The sequence below is a fragment of the Sitophilus oryzae genome, unplaced genomic scaffold (genome assembly GCF_002938485.1).
Source record: "Sitophilus oryzae breed Bouriz unplaced genomic scaffold, Soryzae_2.0 scaffold_1514_pilon_pilon, whole genome shotgun sequence".
NCBI classification, from domain to species: domain Eukaryota; kingdom Metazoa; phylum Arthropoda; class Insecta; order Coleoptera; family Curculionidae; genus Sitophilus; species Sitophilus oryzae.
Window position 1 is genome coordinate 764,709 of NW_022146186.1, and position 12,322 is coordinate 777,030.

At 33.9% G+C, this 12,322-nt stretch overlaps 1 protein-coding gene across 1 annotated transcript in view; it reads right to left on the reverse strand.

Annotated features, from left to right (window-relative positions):
* Nucleotides 1-11,796, reverse strand: part of LOC115878479 (cadherin-99C-like) — a 33,678-nt gene extending 21,882 nt beyond the window's left edge. Inside the window, exons 1-7 of the mRNA XM_030894996.1 lie at nucleotides 11,579-11,796; nucleotides 9,022-9,216; nucleotides 8,630-8,891; nucleotides 7,451-7,654; nucleotides 7,162-7,301; nucleotides 6,847-6,987; nucleotides 3,579-3,863 (exon numbers count right to left, since the gene is read on the reverse strand). Of these exons, the coding sequence (XP_030750856.1) occupies nucleotides 3,579-3,863; nucleotides 6,847-6,987; nucleotides 7,162-7,301; nucleotides 7,451-7,654; nucleotides 8,630-8,891; nucleotides 9,022-9,216; nucleotides 11,579-11,734 (1,383 nt within the window). The 5' untranslated portion in view covers nucleotides 11,735-11,796. The remainder of the gene's footprint in view (nucleotides 1-3,578; nucleotides 3,864-6,846; nucleotides 6,988-7,161; nucleotides 7,302-7,450; nucleotides 7,655-8,629; nucleotides 8,892-9,021; nucleotides 9,217-11,578) is intronic.
* Between the last annotated feature and the right edge of the window lie 526 nt (nucleotides 11,797-12,322).

Below are 12,322 nucleotides of genomic sequence, written 5' to 3' on the forward strand. Positions count from 1 at the left end.
CAAAATCAGAACAAAAATGCTTCTTTCCATAGATTTAAAATAAAATTATTTTAAGTCTACTACTGGTTAAAAAGTACTGATGTGAATTTTGATGAGGAATCAATGAGTACTTATTTAACACTCTGACCCCCAGTTAATGACATTAATTTTTTTTAAATATTGCTATTATTAAGCTTCATTCAGCTCGCAATTAGTGGTCTCGGTTTCAATTACACGTCATACATTGTGGTTTACGATCATTCACAATGTCTAAAAAACACTATTGAATTAATAGAATATCCTAGCAACAACTGGTTTCCATTTATAAAAATCAGCTGTTATGTTTTAACAGCAGGAATACGGAACGTCGCTTGCAGTCAACCTAAGTCTTTTTATTTTAAAGGTTGATTTGATATTAGTACGTGCTAATCATATATTCTTGAATTGTGACAAAAATACAGTGAAGTCTGTACCACGAAAGCAAGGGTAGATGCGAATAGATGACATCTAAAAATTGACAGAAACTAATATACCTTGACAATATAATAATATCGACTTGATTATACACTCAGATATAGTCAAATTTAAAGTGTTATATTTTTGTTATTTTTAGCCCTATTTTCATGATTTTTTCAGCAAACTGTATATAATTATATCACCCTTTATTCGTAAACTCAACTTTTTATAAACTTTAGTATTTGGCATATTATACAGGGTTTATCGAGGATATTTTTTTACCCTAACTTTTAAACACTCTGTGCAATAATTTCGTTTGTAAATTTTCCTAAAATATAGTTTTATGGACAGAACCATGACTCCTGAGCATTTTGTTTTTTGATTCATGGCAATACATATTCGCATTACATATTGCAATACGCTTCGGTTAATTTTTAAGAGCGAAATGAATTGATCACGATCAATTCGCAGTTTTTGCAATTATCATTACTTTTTGATGTATTTTTTTAATATGACGAGATGGTTTTGGTGACCATTGTCGAAAAGTCATATTAATGAAAAAAACGTTAAAGACTAACGATACAGTCCTGGTTTTAATAAACATTCATAACGATAACAAAACTAACGATATTAGAGAAAACATGTGTAATACTCAAGTATACACTGTTCGGTTTTTATATGATTCAAAATAAAAAATATATAAATTCCAAAATTAGTAATTTTTTAATGGCCATAATGCGTTCAAAATCATCGAACAAATCATTTCCATAGATCCAGTGACGTACCGTGACTTTGAATTTTGAGACTAAAAACTGAAACAATAATTTGTCAAAAAAATCATATTACAGCTATATGTTTTATTTTGCATAAAAATGTTAACTAATAAGTTAGAATAATTATAATTCTTCCCTAACTAAGTGGTTTTATCGCTAAATTTATCTAAAGCTAAGTACAACACAAATCTTAAATACGTGGACTATTATAACAACAAATACATCGTAAAAGACTATTTTGGTAGCATTCTGAACGAGAATTCAAGTTAAACTTTTTAGAAAATAATTTAAAGGAAAAATGTTAATTCAGTTAATATTAATTTTTGTATACTGCTCAGATTTATCTGGTCTTCTATCATATATTTTGGAAATTAGAGAATTATCTGAAGATTTTCATGTAAAAATTGGCATTGATAGTGGTGGTGGATCACTTAAAGTTTGTGCTCCCTGAAAATGATCTCGAATATTTCAAGAAATATAAAAGTGCTGGAATTAATAAACTATTCATAATTGGCTTAGGACCAAAGTTGTCTGAATCTTATGCTAACATTAAAAGCCTCTTTGAGACGTTAGATCTGCAGTCCATATGTGGAATTTGTTCCTATACTTTTGCCGCCGACTTTAAGCTTATTATGATTCTCCTTGGTCTTCAGTCAAATTCATCCACTCACACTTGCCCATGGTATGATGTAAATGTAAAGGAAATGGAAATTAAACGACCATTCAGAACTATAAAAAGTATTACAGAAAATATAAATTTATGGGAACAATCTGGAGGAAATATAACAAAAGCCAAAGATTTTAGTAAGCGTTTTTGTTTGATATATTTTTTTGTATTTTTTAAACTGTTGTTCAATGAACCATATAAAAAAGGGCAATTATTTTTTAGAAAACTGTATAAACATACCTTTAATCATTGGCGACGAAGAAACACTTGTCTTAAAGTATATTCCCCCTCCTGAGCTTCACCTTTTGTTAGGTGTGGTTCAAAAACTATTTGATTGTCTTGAATTGGAGAATACCAATGTTGCAACAAAATGGATAAAAAAAAGCGGGATTGAAACTAGATCATTATGGAAAATGTAACGGAAATAACGCCAGACAACTTTTAAAGAAAGTGGATATTTTGAAGACGATATCGCCCGGTAAAGAATCCTATTCAAAGTTTTGACAAGCAAAAACCTAAACATTTTTTTAGGAAATAAATATATTGCAGTGTTTTCTGCATTCAATCAAGTAGTTTCGAGTTGTTTTGTTCAAGCACTAAACAAACATTTTGAACATGACATCGAACAATTTAGATTGGAAATACTCAACTTAGGTATTAAGATAACTCCAAAGATTCATGCAATTCTGCATCTCGTGCCAGAGTTTATAAAAAGCAAATCATAGAGCTCTAGGGATTTTACTAGAAATTGTACATTGTCAAAAATTTATTTAATTAAATATAAATAAAATATAAACATACATGTAAATAAACAACTGTATATAATGTCAATACTAAATTTAAATGGATAGAAAACAAATCATTTCTTAAATTTAGTGAATGTGTGTTAAATTTAGAACCCTAGATATTAATAAAAAAATCGTTAACCGCGTAAAAGGCTTTCTCCTGTAAGTATGATCTCAAGGCTCTGCGAAATGCAGGAAAGGATGAAATGGAATTAATTTCAGATGGCAGATGATTGTGCATTTTTTTGCATTGTACAATATGGAACGATTCATGCAATTCTGCATCTTGTGCCAGAGTTTATAAAAGCAAATCATAGAGCTCTAGGATTTTACTCGGAACAAGCATCTGAGCAGGTTCATTTTTTCTTTAAATTATTTTCTAAAAAGTTTAACTTGAATCCTCGTTCAGAATGCTATCAAAATAGTCTTTTACGATGTATTTGTCGTTACAATAGTCCACGTATTTAAGATTTGTGTTGTACTTAGCTTTAGTTAAATTTAGCGATAAAACCACTTAGTTAGGAAAGAAATATAATTATTCTAACTTATTACGTTGTTTTAAAAAAGTAAAGTGTTCTCGAATAGCTGAATTTAAATATTTTAAATAGTTTTTTTCTTATTCTTTGTAATTTTTTTTGCTTCCGACGACGGAAAGAGAGAAACTTTCCGAAACGTTAAATATTTTTCTCTTTGTTAGGCAAATTTGTATAACTGTAAACATAACTTCTGACAAGCGGTGTCCGTTTAGGTTTAACGCCAGACGTGTTTACAAAAAATAACTATTTTATTTTGTAGATTTTCTTGCAGTGCAGTGGCGAAATACTCATAAAGGATTTTTTGGAGAGTGTAAAAATAATATTAGACACCTTCGATAGTCTTTTTTTTCAAATTACTGCTATTAAATAAAAATTCACTTACTTTTTGCGTCTCGTAATCCAGCGGCCGATTCGTCCTGATCTCCCCCGTCTCGTTGTCGATGTTGAACGGTAGTCCCGTGGGAATAGAGTAGGTTATCCTGGCGTTGATGCCCTCGTCCGCGTCCACGGCCTTCACGAAACCGACTGACGTTTTTTCCAGGCCCTCTCTGACGCGGAACAAGTAGGGATCGCCCTCGAACTCCGGGTTCTTATCGTTGATGTCGGTCACTTTGATGTTGACGGTGGCGGTGCTGGACAGTTTGCCGGTATCCTCCGCTTTTATCATCTGTAAAAGAACAATACAAGCATTTTGTACTATCATCGTTAATAGTTTGTTAAAAAGTCTGTGTTTTTTTGTCACTGGAAGAGAAATCTACAAAATAAAGTACTTATTTATGCAACTAATTGGGTAACAGACACTATATTCTGTGTAAAACTTCATTCAGAACCTCCAAATTAGTGGTTTTAATAATCGAAACCACTAATTTCTTTAAAGTATAATTATTATACTTTAAGCTTCACTCAAAACCCCGCAATTAGTGGAATAAATTAGTGGTTTCAATTACACTTTATACTTTTTAGTTTACGATCATCCACAATGTCTAAAAAACACAATTAAAATTAATAGGATATCCTAGCAACAGCTTGCATTAGTCAGTTGTATCCAGAGAAAAAGCCTAATATTTAGCTTATAAAACAATCAACTTTTGACTAGTGATTTCTGATTTTTAACCACAATTTCTCTTGACGGAAGATAATCAAAGGCCAAAATGATATTTTTCGCAAATTTTCAAGTGAATTCAATGATTCAGTGAATCAAGTAATTGAAAATGTCTACCACTAATTGACGTTCTGAATGGTTACATTAAAATTAAAGGAACAAACTTCTACGCTAATTAAAACCACTAATGTCGAGGTTCTGAGTGAAGCTGTAAAATTACTACCACTAATTTTGAAGCTCTGAATGCTAGTTTGAAATTAGAGGAGCAAACTTCTCTGCTAATTGAAACCACTAATTTATTTCACTAAGTTCGAGGTTCTGAATGAGACTTAACAAATGGAGAACATACAAAATAAATGTTTCCCAACCTATTGCACACAAGAATATCTCAAGTAGCATTTTCACGACTTGCGACCACATGTTTACTAAACACAACGTTGGATTAGTTACAAAAAATAGTTAGCTCCCTACCATGGGTATTAAAATAAATTTAAACGTTTTTATAACGTTGTGCCGACGTTGGACTAGTGCTACAGCAAAGTAGAAGCTTCTGCGACGTCGAATAAACGTTGTCTTGTAACCTTTTTTGCTTAAGTGATCTTTAGGTGATTCGGACAACGTAGTTACAACGTTGGACAATATAGAGTTTTCCGACGTCAGTTTCAGGACCTATTCCAACGTTATGCAAACGTCGTCTGTTTTACTAATTCCAACGTTGTTTAGATTTCCGTATTCTTACGTTGGTAGGACGTCGAGTCACTACCTTTTTGCAACTGTATTGAACCATAACCTTAAATCTTAAATTTTCACTTCATTGTTCTGTTCAGTCAGACAGTTCAGTGCTGTTTTTGTTTTATAAAAAAAACTTCATTAAAATTGGACATAAGAAAGGTACATATAAAACTAAATTTAAATATAGGTACATCGACATATATTACCGATAGTTTATCCACTCCCTCGTTTATTTAGATTATAGAAGGCGGCACAAGCTAGATTCTAGGATGACTAAATTAGGCAATCTTGCGACTAGTATACTACCTGTTAAGGCCGAACTGCGACTTTATTAGTCCAGTATGCGACTACTCGAACTACTCCATCTTAATCTCCCAAAACAACAAAGTGAAAACCGCCATGTTGTTAAATAAGAAAATGTTTCGTTCCTAAAATAGCAATTCCTGCTTTTTGAATACATTAACTTGAAATATTTGACCCTAAATATTACGCGGAAACAATTTTTTCGACTGCGAATAAATTATTCTCATTTTACTAAAAAAAAAATTCAAGAAAATTTTTAAAACTTCTTTAATTTTAAGGCCCATTAGTATTTTTCAAAGTAGAAACAATACATTTATCAATAAAGTTGTTTGCGTTTAACTTTTTTGCCTTGGGTAACGAGTTACAGAGTCGGTTAAAGTGTTTCAATAATTATGATCTTCAAACATCCTCCACATTTAAATACTTTTGTTTTGTCTTCCTTCACTGCCATCTGACATATGTCTCTACCTAAATCATAAAAATAATATTTTTACTATAATTATCCCAATTTAGGATAAAACGCGACTTAGACGCCATATTAGTTTTGTATTTCTGTGAATTAGGATTTTAAACAACGTTGCAGTTTGTACTAAATTAGGCTTCTAGCCAATGTCGGTATCCAACGTCGTTTCGACCCAAAAATTATTCTCCAAACTAGTGCAGACTAGGGTTGGCACGAGGTTGTGCCGACGTAGCGCCCCGACGTTTGGTCGCGTGACACAACGTTGTCCCGACGTCCAAATGCTGCTTGGGTAGTGAGGACTCATTACTCGATTTTATTTCATCACTAATTCGTGGTTTCTTGGCTACTACTAAAGCAAATCTCTCCTGGTCTACGAGATATTAGAATTTAAAAATATATTGTGTTACACAGATTTGGTCATCGTAGAAGCGGGTCTAGATTTTAACGTGTAAGACAGTGATGGCAAGACAGCTTAATGAAAAATCAAATGTATTAAAAATAGAAAAACATTTGGGTAGATACATTTCTTTTATGCAATATTGCCGGATTTTGCGTCAAAATTTCCAACCACCCAATTAAGCGTTTTCGAAACATGTTGCATCTAGGGTTGGATCTTTAATTTCCACAGTTACTTATACAATAATTTTTTCTTATTAAATCTCGGTGTCAGAAAGAATCATAGTTGTTAGTTTAGTACCGTTGTTTAGTAATTAACGTCAAAATTGACAGCTGTTTGAATTTAGTCCAAATTTTATTGGTTCTATGGCGTGTAGCCCGTGACGCTGCATAGTTTTAGAACAAAGCTTTACACCTTAAAGTACGATTACAAACAACGCAAATCGCAAAATCCGAAATAGAATTACATATTCATTGCTTTATTCAGATGAGTTCAGAAGAAATAGTGCCAGATTTCTGAAGTAATCTGAAAAAAGAATGAATATTTATTTCTATGGTTGTTTGTAAAGAGTGATTGCAGATATTTTATACGGTGTACAACTATCTAACAGAAACGAGCATTAAACGCAGCGAGCATAACGTTTAATAACTTACCAATTGGTATCTGTTCAAATCTTCTCTGTCTAGCATTCGAATAATGGATATTACTCCTGATCTAGAGCCAATGGCGAATTGTCTTAAATCGTTTCCAGAAACAATTGAATATAGTACGGGATCTCCTTCAGGATCAACAGCCTGTCAATAAAAAACATACTTTCATTCAATCCATTACAATAATTAAATGCAAAACAGTAGATAGTCGATATCTCTTTCTTTATAATGATTACATTATTAGAATCATTACCAATAATAGTTTTCAGTTTTAGTTTGATATGTAAATATTGGCTATAAAGTGAAAGAAGAACTTACTAAAAGTGTGGCAACCGTGGAGTTTATTGTAGCACCCTCACTGACTTCGATGTCGTAGACTGCTTGTTCGAAAACCGGAGCTTCTGTATTTGGTCCTGGACTCACTGTGACTTCGACTATGGCTTGGCTATAAAGACCACCTGTAAAATTAAAAATACAAAAATTATAATAACTAAAACCATAAGATCAATTGTTCAATTTTGGCGTGCTGAACCTCTTATGCTTAAGAGGCTTTACGAATTCTATTCCATTATTATTATTATTATTATTATATCTCTTGATACATTACCTGAATCTGTAGCTTGCACTGTTAAACTGTACTGATCTCCGGCATTTAGTTTTCCGATGGTAGTAATAACTCCAGTATTTTCATCAATGGAAAACTTATTGTTTCCATTATTGGAAACATGGTAAATCGAGTACTTGATTTCTGCATTTTCGTCTTCGTCGTTGTCAGTAGCATGGATTGTGGTAACTTTTCTTTTCACATCACCTAAGAAATTTATTCAAGAATAAACATATTTTAGAAATCTTTGGTGCCTTATATATCTATCAAAAATAGTAGATAAAATAGTACTTTAACCGCAAGGGTGGATTAAATGATACTTTAACAGCGAGGATAGGTTAAAAACTTTATTTCTTCTCGCACGTTTTTTAATTGCTTCCGTTTTTGAAAATTTTTGTTTTTCTTTTCATAAGTTATTCGGGATTTAAATGGAAGTAGTTTGGATATTGCTTTTGTCGCCTCAGCCTGAATATCTGTTGGTAATTTACTTATTTCGTTTTGAGCCATTTCTGGCTCCAATTCAATCAGCAATCGACACGAAAGAGAATTAAAAAATATTGACTCAAAACTGACAACTAAAGAGACAGCTTTATTTATTTTTATTTGTCAAATTACATAGAAATCAACGCCAAATCCAGTACAATATTTTTTTTTACTCGTAATAAATTCCTTGAAATAATAATTTCTGAATATTTTTTAAAACGTAACTCGCTATGGAAAAAATATTGTTTTATACACGACGATAAAATTGCATTATCGTCTCCCGAAATTCATTCATTTTCTAATCTTTTCGACGATAAAATACCATTTTATCTTCTTGTATAAAAAATAACTATTATTTCTTTTAGTTTCATTATTTTCTTTAAAAAAATGTGTTATATTTTTAATTTGATTACTATAATACCGTACGGTCGAAAAAAAAACGGTGTCAAAGACAGCTGGAGAATGAAAATGGATGATAATTTTGGCGAGGTCAAGCCGTAGACGTCATTTACCTAGCCCGTACTCTTTTTTATTTTTTGCAACGGCGCTTACTGCCTGTTGGCCCTAAGAAGGTTGTAATATATTTTTATATTGAGTATAAATGATTTTTAAACGGTGTAGTTTAAAATTCAAGAGAACATGGAGTGCTTAATAAGATTGTAAAATTAAATAAAAGACCTGAAAAATTATCTGGCTTACCTGCTGGTACTGATACGGGTGGAATAATAGGCAATACAGGAGCATTGTCATTGACGTCCAGCAAATTGACAGTGACGGAGGCAGGGGCACTAGCTGCCACTCCGTTCTTTTCTCTTGCGACAATTTGGAATTTGAATTTTCCTGGATTGGGGGGATCTCTATCCAGATTGTTCTCGTTGACCACCAAGTATCCGTTTTTATCCACAATGAAATACGGACTGGTTAGTTCAAAGGTGTATTGTGGTTTGGGATCGTTGGCACTCTACAATAAATAAACAATTATTTATTATATTTATACAGGGCGATTCAGGCTTCCGAAAAAACCTATTGGTACTAGATCCTAGCCAGTGTTAAAGCAAAGTGTTCTGGTGTATTGTGGTATTATTACTTACAAAATCTTTGTCTTCAACTGTCACAACTAACGGCTTGCCATTACCATCAAACACTTCTTCTCCTATTGGAGAATTTTCTTTTACGTAACCTTCTCTAGCGGAAAGAACTATTTCAGGCGGATGAGCATCGACAGGCTTGACAGTGATGAACAGTTTTGCTGTCGTTGATCTTTTCGCCTCTGAGACTTCTTGAGCCTGTTAAACAATAGAAAAGTTATATATTTCATTAAAAATAAATCAATAATTCTTTGAATCTAATAAACATCAACGAGTTTTTGATTTATATGAATTGTATGATACTTTAAGCTTAAAAATGTTTACTAGCAGACCTTGTAACGTTTTTAGTTCGTTACATGTCTTTGTATATGATATATGATGTCTGGCGTATCATTACCGGGGAGTGATAACGTCCTTCCCTCTCGTTCCGGGCGAATAATTTATTTGATGCGCTTGGCGTAATTTTTACGTTCTCTAGTCTGCAACTCTGTTATGGTTTCACTGCTCTGTGGAAGCGCTGTCAACATCGCTGCAAGGTTTCCCTCTCCGCGTTTAACTTCAATTTGGGTTTGGCCTCGGCCATCTGAACAGTCCCTGATTAGAGAAATTGCAATTACTTAAATCTTGCTGTATAATTTGAATCAGCTGTTATTTTGGGGCACAGGTAAAGATGAGATATTATCTTTATTAGATTCGTTATTATTATTGAATATTTTTAGGGTAGAGTTTTGGATTGGCCCACCTCAACTCATATTTGGTGTTTGCTGACACGTTGGTTTTATTTTGTCCTCCAGAATGTTAAATGGAAGAAAGCAGAGTTTCTTTGTTTATTATTGAGCCCTCGGAGGTATTTCGAGGTAGGTTTATTTTGTTTATTAGACCTTGTTTGGTTTTAAACAAGAGTTTCTTCAAAATTCTTTTTAGGGTCTTATGGTTGGATGTCCGAGGTATGGGCAGGTGTCCCATATATATATTGATTCCAAGGTTATGGTCCAAGTTACGGACATTATCTTTTGGTTGGATGTTCAAGGTACGGACATTATCCAAGGTCCTAGTAGTGTTCCAAGGTACGGGTAGTGTTCCTATGTACAGATGTCCTGTCGACGAGTGTCCCATGTAGGGATGGTTTATCCTATGTACAGAGTGCTCCAGCGTGGATGTGACGTAGGCCCCGTGCTGCTTTGTTCCTGTTTTTAAGAGTAGCAGCGTGAGGTGGGCTCGCATCTCTTGGCGATTCGCGTCTACGTGAACAAGGCTTAAAAACAGAAACAAAGCAGCATGGGGCCTACGCCACATCCACGCTGGGGCACTCTGTACATAGGATAAACCATCCCTACATAGGACACTCGTCCACAAGACATCTGTACATAGGAACACTACCCGTACCGTGGAACACTAGTAGGGCCTTGGATAATGTCCGTACCTTGGACATCCAACCATAAAATAATGTCCGTAATTTGGACATCCAACCAAAAGATAATGTCCGCAACTTGGACCATAACCTTGGAATCAATACATATATATGGGACACCTGCACCTTGGACATCCAACCATAAGACCCTAAAAACACGAAACTCTTGTTTAAAACCAAACAAGGTCTAATAAACAAAATAAACGTACCTCGAAATACCTCCGAGGGTTCAATAACAAACAAAGAAACTGTCCTTTCTTCCATTTAACAATCTGGAGGACAAAATAAAACCAACGTGTCAGCAAACACCAAATACGAGTTGAGGTGAGCCAATCCAAAACTCTACCCTAAAAATATTCAATAATAATAACGAATCTAATAAAGATAATATCTCATCTTTACCTGTGCCTCGAAATAGCAGCTGATTCAAATTATACAGCAAGATTTAAATAATTGCAATTTCTCTAATCAGGGACTGTTGAGATGGCCGAGGCCAAACCCAAAGTTAAACGCGGAGAGGGAAGCCTTGGAGCGATGTTGACAGCGCCTCCACAGAGCAGTGAAACCATAAAAGGGTTGCAGACTAGAGAACGTAAAAATTACGCCAAGCGCGTCAAATAAATTATTCGGCCTGAACGAGAGGGAAGGACGTTATCACTCCCCGGTGATGATACGCCAGACATCATATATCATATACAAAGACGTAACGAACTAAAAACTTTACAACCTTGCAATCGAACATTGTTCTTTTTAGAACCTCTTTTAGTACGAAGTGTACAAGATAGCTTAATAGTCGTTGCAAAAAACTTATCGCAACCTTATTAGAATATTTTGAACGGGAAAGCGGTAGTAATGGCCCTTCATTTCCCTTAAGTGCTGTTAAGGAGGTGAGTTTTCTTGATGTAAATAATAACTGTTAATATGTATATTTATAATTAATTTATTTTTGTTTCCTAAAATATTTTCATTAAATGAAAATATGCAAAAGTGGGCAACGCTGTACCGGTCAAGCTCAATAACGTGACTAAAAGTTTATTTGCCATGATATATATCATAGGATTCTATTAAAAATAAGCAAAGTTAAATATACTTTTTTCTTCTTCTGTTTCTATTTCTTGTAAATAAAATAAAAACAATAAAACTGTTTACCTTTATAATAATGCTAAATTTCTTGGTAATCGACGACTCCACCGCTTTAATTTGGTGCACCGCCCCTGTATCCGGATTAATCTTAAAATATTCGGAAAAAGTTTCCGGGCTGCCACTGACGAACGAGTACTTGATTGGCGAATTGATCGTGTCCATGTCGATGGCTTGGATTTTCTCGGGAGACACGTTCAAAACACCCTGGTTGACACCACTCGAAATCTGCAAAAGAAAAAGAGGACTTAACTAATGTTTCGTCTGTGCTAGAGATAGGCATTACGATTATTTTTAGTGAATCGAATCACATGATTCAATTTCTCATGACGAATCGACATTATTCAATTATATATATGCACACTCACACACCCACACAATCACACCTACACCAGTGCACACTAATGTAACTGCCTTCAGGCTTCATCAGTACGGTAAGGATTCAGGAAGCGAAGAAACCGATCCCAAATCACAAAAAACCAGGAAGCAAACGATGCAACGAGGCACCGTGTGCAACCCAGGAGATGCAAAAAAAAATAAAGAAAATTGATGAAGAAACGAAAATAAATGATGGAAAAAAAAGGAGCAAACGGGAGCCCAAAGCCCCAATTTGCAGCCAAGAACCGCAGTAAAGATCAAAGTGTATATGTTTTGTTCTTTTTTTCTTTTCGTATATATTTTACGAAATATAATTTATTCCACTAATTGCGAGGTTCTCAATGAAGCTTAAATATTACTATCGTTATTGTTTGT